Below are 15,746 nucleotides of genomic sequence, written 5' to 3' on the forward strand. Positions count from 1 at the left end.
GGTGAGGTCGGCCTGAAGGGCATGTACTCTGTCACGAACTCGATGTCAGAAAAGAAAAGAGAAGGGAGCCGCGGGGCATGCAGGCGGGATATATGTGAAGGGCAATGAAGGTGTTACAGCTTTATGCTGTTCCCGATAAACGACACTAAGCGGGAAAACGGGGAGGTTTCTCCCCACAGAGGGACAATTCGTGTTCACACGAGTCTACTTATATAAATATACGCCTCTATCGTGACGGTGAGGCGGTGAAAATGCGAAGCGCAAATATGTTACGACGCAGCTACAATGAGCGCGTAACAGCGAGCGTCCTCTGCAACGAAGTAACATTTACATCGCAGTATCCGGAATACGTTATGAAAAATAACCATTTTCTGTTTACACGTATGATGGGATATTTTTCGCGCGATGTACCTGCGTTGCACTGTTCCTAACGGTTTAATTTTACCCCATTTCGTTGGCATGATGAATTTCCTGCATGTACACACGTCCGAACAAACAGAAATTCAAAATTTCGAATCTCGTTATAAAAGCGCTTGACTAAACAAAATGGGGACATGTGCGAATCAAAAGAAACGAATGATGCCGCCTTATTCGCAACACCCAAAACCCCAAAAAGCTTGTCTATACGAGGCGAACGTGCGTTTCTCTTTCGTTTCGTTTTCTCCTCGCGGTTTGTAAACAGTGCACGCAGAGCCGACACGCTTTTCCTGCCGTCAGCGAGTACTGAAACACGGTTTACAGAAGCAAACTTGCTGTGGTGCACAATTACCGGCCGCGTGGAAACGACGCAGTGTTGAAGTAAAGGAAAAGTGCGCTTCCTGGGGAGATTGATTGTGAGGTTAGGAATGCTCTCTATTCCCGCGACCCGTATGAGAGAACCGCGCAGCGTCATGGGGAAGATGAAACGATAAGGAGCATGATTGGGAATGAGGGCGTTAACGCAGATAAAGTGAGAATGCAATGTATGTCACGTGGCATTCGCAGAGCGCGATGGCGGCCGCGGCGTAAACAAAAGCCCTTACCCTATCTAGGGAGTTGTGTGGGTCTACATCACCAAAAACGACGCTGTGTTGCTGGGTTATATAGAGAGATGAGCGAGAAAGCATATGCGCATCTCGCTCGTCTATCCACGCACACATCGAGGGGTGGTTGCGTTTGTTGTTGCCGTTGTAATTGTTGCCAGAGGTGTAGCTCGCACGGTCGCCGCTCTTTAAGGCTGCGCCGCGCTAATCACACGTTAGCAAAACTGGCTCGCACGACAGCCCGCCACATCAAAACAAAACAAAGAAAGAAAGCTCCGAGTGAGAAGAGCTGGCGGCGGGAACATTAAAAACGCTTAGCTCCCTGAAGCCTAGGGTGTTTGTGTGTGTGTCTATATAGGCACGTATGGGCGCGCACGCTAGTGCGGCGAAGAGCCTCATTAATAAGCGCGGGAGCATCGTCATACTCGGCCGCGGAGCAAAAACAACGAACTGGTTATTAATTCCTGCAGTTCGCTGTTGTTACTTGCTACCTTTTTTTTTTCGGTATACCTATATTGCCAGAAACACCCACACGTGCTCTCTTTTGAGAGCATGCTCGCCCGAGTTCACGTTCGCGCACGTTTATCCTCAGCCGCGTCGCGGTCTGTAATGGTGGGGTTGTGTTGGCGATGGGCGCCACAGCGACCATCACTGAAATTTTTTCCCATTTTTTTCTTTCTTCTGTTAAAAAGAGCTAGCACGTACACCTCCTGATGAAGGCGCAAGCCTCGTTATTTCCGCAATGCGACGGATGCGGCATTGTATAGAGCGGACGTCAGAGGTCGCAACACGCATCACACGCGTGGCCGAGGAGCTAACCGGAAGGAAGATTGTTTTCGCGGGATCGGATATCGACGTGACCCTTAACGAAGTGAGGGCCCAAGATGCCCGGACTGACACCTTCTGTCTGAACATCTCTGTCTTGTTCTCGTTTGTCTTTTTTTTTTCGCAGGCTTGAAAGGCGCAGGCTTTGAGACAAGGCGCGGCGAGAGAGATATCGGGGATGCGGAAGGCGAATTAATCCTCAGTGTTCTTCGCGGCCACTGGCGAGGATGTTGACTGAAAAATGAGTAGTTCAAATTAAGCCCGCATGAATGCTGCGCACGCTCAACACAGCAGCCACACAGTTAGGTATAGCCTGCCGTTTCTTTCCAAGACCGGCATCTCTATAATTTCCATTGAAGCTTTTACCGATAGGAAGGGGCACTGCAGCTGTATGCCGATTGGACAGTCTGTTGTAAGTTTTGCATTGCTTAGGAATGGCGTACCAAGCAGAATTATGGGTCCTGCAGAAATGCTTTGTTTTATTATGCGCGTGCGCTGTGCCAAGGACTAACATTTCGCTAACTACAGTGCGCAGAGCTGTAAAGCTAGGAGAGCACAAATTTTCGAGGCAGTGTTCGTCACGTGACTGTGGCCGTGGCAGGATTCACGCCGGCATCACACGTACAACACAGTGTCAAGACGAAAGGCGCGTTCTAGCTCCTTACATCGCGTTTGCGTTTCACTTTGGCGTGACGTCAGAGAAGCATAACCAATCCAAATAAACAATCGAGCAAATCAGCCAGCAAAGCCAGCAGGCAACGGCGCTACACGGCCTGCTCTTCGATGTTCGCCAGTTCTGCAGCAAAGCCGAACGTTCGTTAAAATAAAAAGTCGACCCCCCCCCCCCCCTCCCTCCCACTCTTTAGTATGATTTTATTTAAACTTCCGAAACTGGCGAAGGTTTCTTGCAAAGTTTTTTTTTCTTTTTTGCGAGAAACCGAAAACCAGCGCTGCACGCCGACAGACGCCAACGACAAATGTGAAAGCGATGAAGGGGGAGTTGAGGGAAAGGAAAAGACAGTTCTCAGAAAGAACACGTCTTGTGTTTCCCATTACGGAGAGAACGGCGCGCCAGCCATCGCTGTGCGCAAGGAAGGCAAGCGCTCCGATTTCACTCCATCTACTAGTAAAAGGGGCCTGAGAGAGGGGGGGGGGGGTGCAGCAGAAGGAATTCTCAGCGTCTTAGCTCCATCCACGGAGATGGCTGAACAAGCTTTCCTTAGTTCCTGCGTGGATGACAAAAGGAGAGGGCCTGGGGGAAAAAAAAAGTCCCAAGTAGCTAAGTTGGTGGTGCGAGAAACAAAAAGGGAATAAACGCGACTGTTCCCAACGACTGAAACCGTGCTTTCAGAGTCTAGCGTTTTTCCCTCAGTGCTTACGTCTCGAAACAGCGTCAGAACCCGGGGTCGGGGTGGGGGAGCTTGAGGGAGGGCAGTCAAAAAGTCAGGGGCAGCTGGCGGCGAATTTCGCTCGAAGCGACCGGAGTTGGGTGGGGGTGGTATGCAATGAACTCTCTCGGCAGCGCGCTCTCCTCCCGCTGTCGAAAACAATAAGCGACAACACCTCCGGCAAAGGGAGAAAGAAAAAAAAGATCGCAAGAAAACGACGGAACTTGACTGCCACGGGGGTCTTTCGAAGGAAAACTGAAGAACGAATACGTTCGAAAATTTCTTCTCGAACGCCCGCGAAGGCTACGGCGCTCCTTTTCGTTTCTTCACAGAATGAGACAAGCGTGTCACTTTCATACCCGGCTGCTCTAAAACGTACTTCCGCCTCCTCTCAACGAAGCAAAAAAAAAAAAAAAAACCTGCGTGGGATTGCCTTGTGTGCGTGTGGGCATGACAAGTACGAAAGTCGGAACGTCTTTCGAATGAAAACTGAGTCCACTTTCGTTTAATTCGTGGGGACCTCGCGTTGATGGCTGGCGAACAAGGAGCCGTGCGCCGCAGCTGGGTTCATTCAATTTCATGCACTCTTTAAACGCGTGCCTAATTTTTTTTTTGTTCCCATCTTTCACTTAAATTCGACTTCGTCGGAGAGACGGAGGTAGCACGCTTCCCGAGCCCGCGTTGCTAATTTGGCGCGAGGCCTCCGCCAAGCACGCTTCGCCGCACAACTCCGCGATGCTGAGGAGAAGAGTGTCGTCCGAGCGCCTCCTACAGTATTGTACTACTATATACAGTAATGCATCCGAGACTTGTAATTACATATATATATATATATAGAGAAAGAAGATGTTACTTGCTCTGGTCTGTACTTCAAGCTTTGCCGTTCCTAAGACTATTACGCACGGTGGGTTTATGATTTGAATTTGATTAAAGAAACCTCGCCTGTGCCCGAAACTGTGGTATGCCCGCGGCGGTTACACTTAAACGCATATTTGGAAACTTTTGCTTTCTTTCACGTCTATGTGCTGGCACACGTGTACTTTGCTACACAGGACTCTAATGCAGCCCGTGTGCTTTTCTTTGTCGAGCTATTGCTATTTTAAACTGCACTGTATGCATTCAAGTAACTGGAATGATTTTCGTCACTTAAGAAAAGAATGTTTTCAAACATCGCAAACAGTTTGCCTGTACAAAATGCACAGAGGAAATAGTTTATCGCTCACTCTCAGGCAACTCGTAAGATATCGCAGGCCAAGGCTCCGACACGCGAAAAAAAATTAAAACCAATAAAAAAACAAGAAATTGCGTCTACAGTTTCTGAACAATGTGCCGCTGTTCTGCGATTTCAGATTTTTTTTTTTCCGATACGAAACTGCTACGTCGCTCACTCGACTGTCTTAATAAGCAAACCGCAAAGGCGGGTCAATATTAACGACTCCTTACATCGATCGAAGTGCGAAGCGTAGCCGAAAGCATGAAATCAAAACGTGTACACACATAAGTGTATGTGTATCTACATACAGTGCCCGGAACGCGGCTTCACACAGACCCGTTCTCGCATTACTTACAGAGTCATACGATCGAAGACGCGGTGATACGAAGAGAAAAAACCGAGACTCCGGCGGTTTTCGCGCACGCAGCACATATCCGACGCTCGTACGTGGAGAAAGCAATGCTGGCGCCCGCATATCTCGAAACGCGTAACGCGGAGCAAAACCCGCACAGAGCCGCATCCAAAGAAAGCCGCGGGGCAAGCCGCTGCGCAAACATTTCAATCTGCTCCGCGCGGCCAGAGGCAAGCATCACCGCCACCAGCAACGCTTCACGAGCAGCAGCAGCAGAGGCCGAAACGCTGAGGAGCTGCTAAGCGGATTAAAGGCGCTTGGCCTATACAAGACACAAACGCACCCCCGATACATGCAGCTTGCGAGGCTGTTGCACCAGTCAGCCTGAGCGGCGGCGGGTTTCAAACCCCCCCCCCCCCCCCCTCCAGCAGAGACGCTAGCTCTGGGACGCCAAACCCTCCTTTTTCGCCCCCACTCTCATTCTCCGTTTTCAACATTGGCCCATTGGCGGGAGTCGGGGGGGATTTCACAGTCGGCTCGCCCTGAAAAGCTCCTCTTCATAGTTTGCCTTTTCTTTCGCTTTAAAATTTCATCGCCGAATCGACGTTGAAGTACTCCTATCTTTCTTTCTCTTTTCGAGACGTAGATGCGCGCTCTGTTATGAAACAGAAAACATGCTGCTCTCCGTGCCGCGAAGCTCCGGAAAGAAGACTTTTCTCTCTCGCTGCATTGAGGGAGATCGCGCGCCAGTGGGCCTCGCTCAGAGAAAACTGTCACTTGCGGACACACGCGCCTCGCTTACGCGCCGCGCACTACAATGGCTCTATTTAGATATCTTTCTTTTTTTTTTACCTTCCGTCCTGTCATCCACGTCACATCTGTGACGTCGTGAGAGGAATCGACTTGCCTTCCGTCGATCGATACGCAAGGACGAGCTCTCCTCAATGGCTTCAGTGGGCAACGCACGCCCGTAAAAAGACTAGATACAAACAGGAAAGAAGTGACGATTGCGCGTGCGATGAGTGGTTTGTGTGAATATATATATATATATATATATATATATATATATATATATATATATATATATATATATATATATATATATATATATCTTCTTTTTTAGAGCTTTGTTTAGTTGATCAGAGCGTATACTTGAAATCGTAGTAATGGTTTGCTCTTGGAGGAAAACTAATTGATTGATTGATTGATTTGTGGGGTTTAACGTCCCAAAACCACGATATGATTATGAGAGACGCCGTAGTGGAGGGCTCCGGAAATTTTGACCACCTGGGGTTCTTTAACGTCCACCCAAATCTGAGCACACGGGCCTACAACATTTCCGCCTCCATCGGAAATGCAGCCGCCTCAGCCGGGATTCGAACCCGCACCCTGCGGGTCAGCAGCCGAGTACTGGAGGAAAACTAAGAGTCGTAATTTATGCTCCATTAATGTTTTGTTTTTGTTTTTTGTAGAGGAGCGGTTAGACTTTTCCTCCTCCAAAAGTTTTAGGGGCGAAGCTACTTAAGGCGTGCGTCGTGCGTCTCCCGTATGTAGTAGCTACCTCTCGTTTTATTCCTTGGAATTTCCGTTGGATGGCGATACTTGTATATGATGAATATATGATGAAAAGATGCGAGATGGCGGTACTTGGAGTGTTCACTTAGATGAACGGACGGACGCGGCCAGCGGAAGATTCACGGTTCACCGATAAAACCCTTCGAAGCTTTGCCCCACTCATAATCATTCACTCCGTGGATATGCTGTGATTTCTTTTTTAAATTTTGCATGTGTTTATACACATGCACAGATACAAACGCACGCACGAACATACATTACATGTAGTTGAACAACAGTTCGTACTGACGTACATATAAACGTATTCGAAAAAGCGGTAAACAACGTAATTAAGTGCTATGTATACAATTAGTGGGCATAACATTGACCATAAGAGATATGGACACAAAACAAACGATGAAACACACGCCCCGCAAACTTTCAACAACAAAATAGCTGGCATTGCTGAAAGTTCGCACCTTTGTTTGACGTCATACGGTCATTTCACACAACGGTATATCGTTGCGGGTTAGTGGGCATATGAGCCATTTTTTTCCCCCTAAAAGAGCCAAATGCAGAAACCCCAACTAGGATAAATTTCAGTGGAACGTTAATGACGCCTAAGCATATTCAATTTCTAGAACAGTTATAACAGAAACGGGTCAATTACTTATTGTAACATGACCTCGAAAAGGCAGTTTCTAATCAAAATTGAGCCAAGTCCTCCAACTGTTTCAAAGTGAGCCACGTACAGTAAACCAGCACTGCGCCAACAAACACGATCAAAATAACCAACATGGTACTACCCAAAATGTTTCATTTGTGTCTTAGTTGCTTGGTTATCATGTTCACGTTCCACAATTAGGTTTTCTAGCACGGGTTGGCACTTACTGAAGGACATGATGTTTAATGACAAAACTCGATTGTAAAGAGTAAGAGGCTGACTTGCCTACATCTTTTTGCTTCTGAGTGATTGTTTTCGACTTAAATGCAACAGTATCTTGTCCTCGGCTCACTCCAACAGTATATATATATATATATATATATATATATATATATATATATATATATATATATATATATATATATATATATATATATATATATATATATAAGATATTTTTGGCTTCTATCTATTCCCTAAGGAAGAAGAAGTGGTCGGAAATGGTATGGCATAAAACTAACTGAAAACTTTTCAAGGTCTTTCATTGATGCTAGGAACAAGAAAACACCAATGACAATCCAGAATGGTGCCCTTCTTGCAAGGAAAGACCACTCGCTGTTTAAGTCTCGTAATCGCCATTACGCCAGTGCGTCGAAGCACGGTATAGCGACGGAAGCAAAAGTATGATGTCAATTCTATCGCGAAATATTGCTATACCGTACATTACGGACCTCTTTACACTTATTTCATGGGCTAATTCGTGTCCAATAATATGTTTCAATCTATACGAGCCAAATAAAAACTTTACTCCACAATACTGACGATATTTGGCTATGTAGATTTTAGTCACAGCATAGATTTCTGGTAGGGGAGAGGAACATGCTGGGGAAAAGTTGTTTGAGCAGGCCCAACCATAATGTCGGTAGAAAAAAAAAGTGCGTTTTTCTCAGTTTCATTTAAAGTGCATTTGGCTCGGAAAAAAAAAAAAACGCCTCATATATAACCATTCGTTGTATGCTTGTACCAACAGACAAAAATGGCAACCTTATTAACGCACTAGGTCTGCACTCGATTTTCGGTTGGGAAGAAAGCGTTCGGTTGCGTGACCATGCGAAACTGTGTACCGGGCTTCGTTAGTATACAGCACGAATAGTTTGCTTATGACTGCGGAAGCGGAGTAGACAGCGTGTAGACGACAAACGCGACAGCATATGCGAAGCAGGGAAATTTAGCCTGCAGCGTGGCTGATTCCCTGCGAAGCAGGGAATCAGCCACGCTGCAGAATCGAAGGACCCGCACTATGCACGGCAGCCAGGGGGATAGAAATGCGCGCTCGGGGTCGCAAAGCACACTTGGTAGGTTGCTTATCTTTTCGGTCGCCGGCACTATCCATCAACCGAGGCCCCCCAAAATTTTCGACACCGCCGCCACGCCCACTCGGCGGTGACGCGCGCGAGCTTATCGGAGGAGCGCCCAGAGCTCGGAGCTATATGAACGACCGATAGCGGTGCGCCTCGCTGTTATTACTATATTCTTTTGTTTTCACTGTGCCAGAGTTTTCTCTATCTTGTTGTTTTTCCACCTTTCCCGCCTTGCTAGCTGATTGACTCTCTCCTGCTTCACCAGCCGAGCTTGTGGGCAACGGCTATTGGACCGAGGTTTTTACGAGCTGAAGCAGTCTTGTGCAGTCCGTGTGGGTATCGCTATAGCCGCGCTAATGCCGCTCACTCTGCTATACATATACACTGTCCTCAAACGATCTTCTCTTTTCAAGACTTGATAGTGACACTGTCCCGAGTACTTTCTGATAATGCGAGAGTGTCGCGCCTTTCCAAGTTCATCCCAACGTGTGGACGACGACGGCAGAGATTTACAATCCATCGCTCATTTTAGAAGCTCGAGGCGAAGAGCAAAAAAAAAAGACAAAAAAGGCTCTCTTCCTACGGGGGCGGGGGGGGGGGGTGGCGTATTTGTGTAGATGGCGCATAAAGAGTTTTTGTGTATATAGTTCTTAAGTTGTGACGCGGCCAGCAATAAGCGTGCGTGGGCCATGCCGGCACAATGCATTTATGCGAAGTCTCAATCGAATCAACTGCCTGTTATCCTACCTAAAGTCATATTATCTGTAAAGCTTGCATTACTGTAAAGCGTTTGAGGCCGAGAAGTGACATGCTTATCAGCTTTCCAACCGGGCTTCAAACCGTCTGCACGAACCTTGCAAATGAGTGTGCTCAGCCGGTATCAATCAATCATTGCAGCGATTCAGTTTGCAATATTCAAAGGTTTTACAAAGGTTGATACAGTTAGGCCGATGGAGGTTGCGGAAACGCCGCGACCATTTCTTCAATGGGCACACGGTGAGGGACCGAACTTTCCAGTTTCACTACGTGTCTCGCATAATGGATGCTGGCGTTGTTCTCGGGGACATCCGTGGGTGTATAAGAGCATTACGCGAACACGGGCAAAGATGCAAACGGGCTCGCACTTACCCCCGGCTCCGGGCAACTCTGGACGCTTCCGGCGATGTAATCCATATTGCGGGTCAGTACACTGCCGTTGTAGCACATGTGTATGTTCTCGGTGAAGCGGCGCTCCACGTCCCTCAGCGGGTAGAGGCACAGCGCCGAGCGACGGGCCGACCGGGCCGTGTGGTCCCGCGACTGCGCGAACACTGCCGCGAGCACGCGCCGCCTCTTCGCGCCCCCGCCCAGGGGCAGGCGCAACTCGCGACTCAGGTCGTCGCCGGCCTCGAAGACCGCGGCGTCCTGGAGCAGGTTGTAGTCGGTGCCGTCGCGACCGACGCACTGAAGCGTCACCTCGGTGTACGTGTTGTAGCCGGGGTCGGAGGTGCACACGCGCGCCAGCCGGCTGATGTAGCCGAGCTCCTCGGAGGCGCGCAGGTGACTCTTGCGCTGCACGGTGGCGAAGTACACGTACTCGTCCGTGTGGAAGCCGTACACGTAGCGCACCAGGTAGTAGTCCTTGATGTGGTGCGCCATGTCGATGCGCGCCGTCTCCGAGAAGCTCGGCTCGATGATGCGGAACCGTTCAGACTCCGGTTCCAGGCTGCGGGTGCAGATGGCCGGCACCATGTCCCGGTACGGGCCCTGGCGGCTGTTGGTCGTGGCCACGTACAGGGCGCGAGAATCGCGGCCGTAGTAGTGCGAGGGCGCGATGAGCGCGAACGTGGACGAGTTCTCGTCGTTCGCGGCCACGGGCGTCGGAACCAGCGGCTCCTTCTCGGCGACGTCCGAGAGGGAGTGCCGCTGGCAGGCGCCCTGGCGAGCGCTGCCGCACACGATCAGCTTCTGGGCCACCGGGTCGATCAGCAGCACCTGCGCCAAGAACAACAACAAAAAAGCGACGTGTTAAGTTCCGTATACACATTGACTTGAGCATACTACGTTTAATGGACTTCATCTTGCCTTAGAACAGAAATGGAAATGAAAAAAGAAAGGTAGGTACGGTAACCAGAACAGATACGATTTGCGACTTGGAGGAGGAGAGAAGGTAAGGAAACACAGCACAGCCTGACACATCTCAGTGATACAGTCGTTTATGCAGGCACATGGTTCGTTGCAGCCGCAATACCAGTAGCCCTTTGTTGCAACGACTTACTACGTCACTTTAAGTTCAGAGTTATAAAATCGCTTCTGGCAATAGTCCGTCGGCAACACACGAATTAACAGTCGCTAGCAGGTGAACACGAGCAATGTGACAGGGGACGAACACCAAACTAGCGTCTTCCCTCGAAGTTCAAACGACTGCTAGGCCCGAACTAAGAAGAATGGTAAACCAAGGAAAAACTCGAATAGACACACAAAGGGGCTGTATACTAACCTTGTTGACGTTGTTTGTGGGCACCGTTGGGTAGCCGTCGCAGCTTGCGGGCGAGCACTGCACGCTGTCCTGGACGGGTCCCGTCGCCAGGTCCACCTGCAGCTGCAGCCTGGCCGCGTCCAGCTGGTACAGGCGGTTGGTGGCGCCCAGGTAGAGGCGGCCGCCCGACCTGTCCAGCACCAGGTGCGTGAAGTTGACGCTCTCGTTGTAGCTCCGGTACGAGGCCACCACGCCGTCGTCAGCGGACGACACGAGTCGGGCCGCTTCGGCCTGCACAGCGCAGTCACGTGGGCAATGACGTCAGCCAAAGACAAGACGGCGAAGAGTCTCGGGCTATTTTTTGAGCATAACTTCATAGGAGCAGCGCAAACTCGTGAATTGCGCGAATCGGCGAATACATTTAGACATGCATCTGCAAGTATAGATATTAGTGCAACATTCAGAATAGCCGTCTGGCTTTCTTCTAATCGGAAAGAACCGGAGAACCAGGAGAGAGACATGGTGGTGTGTGTGCATAGTATTTCATAATTGACAGGGTAATGCACAGCCTATGGTCGCGCAGTCAGTTATTCAGTTTTTTTGGTGGGCGGAGGGGGGGAGGGGGCTATTATATACTTCATATGTTTGTGCGTGCGTTTCTATATGTGCGGGCACATATGAAAGGTTTGGGGGAAGAAGGTCTAACCTCCAACCCCTCCCCCAGACTAAGCCAGTTGCAGCCATAATGACGAGGACTGGTGAAAGAATACGATCAGCGCCCGTGTCGTGAACCTACTATGCCCCCTCCGTCGTTCAGTGCTATGGCCTGTCGCTCATGAACTTGATAACGTCTTACGAAATGGGGCATTCAATCAGCTGGCATCGTACCGCGTGCAGGAGCATGGCCAGTAGCAGCGGTGGCAGGCTGAGGAGGGCCATGGCGGCCGTGGCAGCTGCCGCGCCGTGCCGGCGGCGTCGTTGGCGCGGCCGGAGCATCGCCGCCGCGCACAAGTCGGGGGCGACGCCGTCCTCACCGTCGCCGCCGCTGGGTGAACGTCGGGACTGTCGTCGCGATCATGGGAGGGTCGGTCAGGGACGCCGCCGCGAAAGGCGCAGCAGCACGACAGTGGAACCTGCGTGAAAGACGGGAAAACATTATAGCGTCGTCTATTTCTATGCAGCATTGAGCATGCCGGTGCTACTATGTTCACGTGAGAACTATACAGACGTGCCGGTTCAATCGGCTAGTCGAATTGAAAACAAGTCGTCAGGTTCATATAACCGATGGACGCCACGGTGAAGTGAGCATGTACGGCTGCAAAATCTACCGTATATATAAAGCAAGACACAGAACGCTGCAGCCCATACAACGTAGAGGACACAGCTGCCTCGTAACTTCGATGATAATAAAATGCATTGAGAAAACAGAGGTTGCTAGGGAGACCAGCCTCTGGGGGGTCAGCCTCCCTGTAGTACTACACTCTAAAAAAGAGCGAGTACAAAGGGTCACGGTCTTTTTGTACCACAACAATAATCGTCATCTATATTGCGTTCCATCCTTGCGCTATCGCCCCACGCCCGGTACATTCCGGTCACGATGGACATGCCCATTATCAGGGTTACATTGCATTCTCGATAGGAAAGTGGCCAGCGCCGAGTTTTCAAGAAAGGAAGCGCACGCAAGCCTGATGACGATTATTGTTGTGGGACAAAAAGACACCCTTTTTTACTCGATATTTTTTTTAGAGTGTAGATGGAGTCCCTTGAACGCTCCAGTTTATTTTGACGAATCTCCATAAATAGCATACTCGCGTGAGTGCGCGTCTGCCGCGCGCTTATAAACTTGGGCGGAGAGAAGGACGCGCAAATTCGTGAGACGCGATCATCTCGAACTGATGCTGCAGCCAATGCGTATAAAGACGGTTCGCGGCGTATACCTATAATACACCGCAGGGCCTCTTCAGGGGGAAGAGAGCCGAGCTTTTTTTTTTTTTTTTTTGAGACTTCTACGAGAAAGCGGTCGCGGTGCTGCTCGAACACACAAACGCGCGCGCGCGTATATACCTGACACCGGAAATTAAAGGGACGGGCGAAGCGAGAGCGCCTCTGCGCGGTCGTGCGATTAAAAATAGCTACCTTTCTCTTCTATTCCCCCACACAGATGTTGCCGCGTGCACACACGTAAGACCTCGGTGAAGAAAAAAAAAAGAAGAATCGCCCTCTTCCTTGTCTTCCCTCCTCTTATATACGCCCATACCAGCGTTTCGGCGGCGTTTCATTCCGCGCATCCTCCATATACGAAGCACGCATCGTATACACACCAACTGCGCGCGGCCCTTCTCGAAATAGCGAATTTCTTTCCCTCACTATATACAGGGAGCTGTGCGCGCCCGTGCGTTATTATATATTCGGGGGTCTGCCGCGACGATCGTGTTCGGATATCTATAGAATCGCGGTCAGCGCGGGAACGCGCGTGTAGATGCGGTTTTTGTTGCTGCTTGCTCCCTCAATCGGGCGAAATAGTGTACACGTATTGGTTTTATAACTCGGCGATGAACGCCGTATACGCGTTTATTCAGAAAGAAAAAGGTATATCAGACCCACAGTGAGGGAGATTTTATTACAGTTGGAAGGCTGAGAGGCCCGACCTACATCAACGTTCTGACCTGTACTCAAAGTTCAGAAGAGAGGGGGAAAAGATTGTATACACGTGAAGAGTATATAAGGTCTTTATGCGAGTTAGTGTCAGTGCAGCAAGCAACGAAAAGAACAGGGGTGCTTGTGCATGGCTTCTTTAGTCAGATAAATTTTGTTTTCAGGTGGGCGTGGTATAAAGGTATATAATGCGAGCCCCGCACTTTCCTTCAGCTCTCTCTCGACTATTTCTGTCCGGTATCTATTTTAACCCGAACGCAAAGTGAAATGAGACGCGCAGACCCGTGCTGAAGGGTATAGCACACCTAAACCGGTTATAACACCGCCGTCGGATCAAGAAACAAAGCGAGCTTCGACATTCTCGATGGAGAGCAACTTGTTTTTGTGGGGCGCGCCACCGTTTTCTTTTTTTTTTTACGACTTAACGATACGTTTCTCGTGAAAGCGATGGCGAGCGCCGCGTGAATTGCTTTTGTATGCGGGGATACAGTGTATAGACGGCGATCGTAAGTGGTTCGTGTAGCTTTCTAACGAACGAGGACCCAAGGGGAAGAGAGAGAGAAACGCGACCATTGTAAAAAAAGTGCCGCCATATCCACGAAGTGAATGATGATGAGTGGGCGAAGCTCTGGAGGAAAACCTGGTAAACCATGAATCTTCCGTACATTTTGCCCACTCGATTTTATTACAATGCTCCCCCCTAGCGTACGTCGCTGCACTAAATCGAACGATTGCCTTCCACCAATGACACCTGCCATATGTGACATCATTCCTATTTTATAACATCTCGCATCTTTCATCATCAACTACAAGTGCCGCCGTCTAGTTTATAACATCTTGCATCTTTTCATCATCAAATACAAGTACCGCCATCTAGTGAACACTGCAAGAACTAAACGAGAGGTGGCTACATACATGGGACGCTACCGCCATCTAGTGAACACTGCAAGAACTAAACGAGAGGTGGCTACATACAGGGGACGCACAGCCCACGCCCTAAGGAGCTTCGCCCCTTAAAAAAAAAAAAAAAGCGACAGCGCTTTTGAAGCTGTATACAAGCCTCGTATCAGGCGAGATAACGACAATACTTTTGAGACACTTGCGTAAGGCTGACAACAAGAGAACACTGATCGGTTCGATTATACGTTGGTGCCGCGCTAATGCGATGACGCAATCTGCGTATATACGGTTCTTATGTGTCTTGTTCGACATTGCGCTGCATGGTCTGAATGTGGCATTGCTTTTGGTATAGTGTCGTGAATTTTCGACTATCCGTATGGGGGCTCGGAACTACAGGTATGTTTTTTTTTTTTGGTGTAACGGTGTCACACTATGCATAAACTTTATGTTAAGGACTTGGTTACGCTTTGTATTCGCAGTCATGCCAACTGTCTGTCCCGTCAAGATTTGCTGCAGGCCTTGAGCACAAACTGCCTGACCGTACAGGTATACCACGCCGACGTGATTATTTGTGGGGAAACGGTGACGTCACTCAAAACTATAGACGGGAACTTTGACGACACTGGCAGGAATTCGCAGTAGTCATTTCGCAAGCGTGAGTTCGTCGAGCCCTTTTTGGGCGCGTCATCTCTCAATCAATAAAAAAATAAATAGAAATAAAAATCTGGAGTTACACGACAAGCGTTTAACGGGGCTACCAACTCGTCTCGATATAATTAAGGTAATCGTCACTATATCTCTTCTCCTCAAACTTCATATCTATACCTCTTTGAATTTCAAGTGTGCCGCGCTGGCCATATACGTTTGGAAGATGGGAACAAGCCCTAACAAATCCCTCGCCTCTCTACTCTTTTAGGTAGTGTTAAAGTCTTTGGGACAACCTGAAGAAAGAAAAAAAAAAGTAACTATAAACCGCGACAACCGTTGTGAGAGACTGCGCAGCTCTGTTTGTCACGTAACGATTCTTCGATCGCGCCCTGATTAAACAGCGCCAGATGCGCGGTCGACCAGGTGGTTCTTAAAACGACAGAAGCATTTAGAGTTGGCGCAGGCTGTACGCGTAAAAGCCCCGTTTCCCTTTTTTCCCTCCTCCTCTCCACTTCAGTCACCACACTAAGTATACTGCTACTGCCTGTCATTCAAACGGTTTTGACGGTTACAGCGTTGGCAGCGTAGTCAGTCAGTCGCTCGTGGATGACGCGTCGTTGCCTGATCCACCCCCGATGGCGGACCGGCCGCTTTGAGTGAGAAAGGAATTGGAATAGGGAGAGAGAGGGGGAGGGAAGGAGATTAC

The 15,746-nt window shown here is 49.3% G+C and overlaps 1 protein-coding gene across 2 annotated transcripts in view; it reads right to left on the reverse strand.

Moving 5' to 3' along the window:
* Window positions 1-11,956, reverse strand: part of LOC119174753 (plexin-B) — a 71,386-nt gene extending 59,430 nt beyond the window's left edge. For both annotated transcript variants that reach the window (XM_075895160.1, XM_075895159.1), the window contains exons 1-3: window positions 11,726-11,956; window positions 10,859-11,128; window positions 9,508-10,353 (exon numbers count right to left, since the gene is read on the reverse strand). In XM_075895160.1, coding sequence (XP_075751275.1) covers window positions 9,508-10,353; window positions 10,859-11,128; window positions 11,726-11,833 — 1,224 coding nt within the window. In that variant the 5' untranslated portion in view covers window positions 11,834-11,956. The remainder of the gene's footprint in view (window positions 1-9,507; window positions 10,354-10,858; window positions 11,129-11,725) is intronic.
* Between the last annotated feature and the right edge of the window lie 3,790 nt (window positions 11,957-15,746).

This window comes from Rhipicephalus microplus, chromosome 5 (genome assembly GCF_043290135.1).
Source record: "Rhipicephalus microplus isolate Deutch F79 chromosome 5, USDA_Rmic, whole genome shotgun sequence".
Taxonomy (NCBI): Eukaryota; Metazoa; Arthropoda; class Arachnida; order Ixodida; family Ixodidae; genus Rhipicephalus; species Rhipicephalus microplus.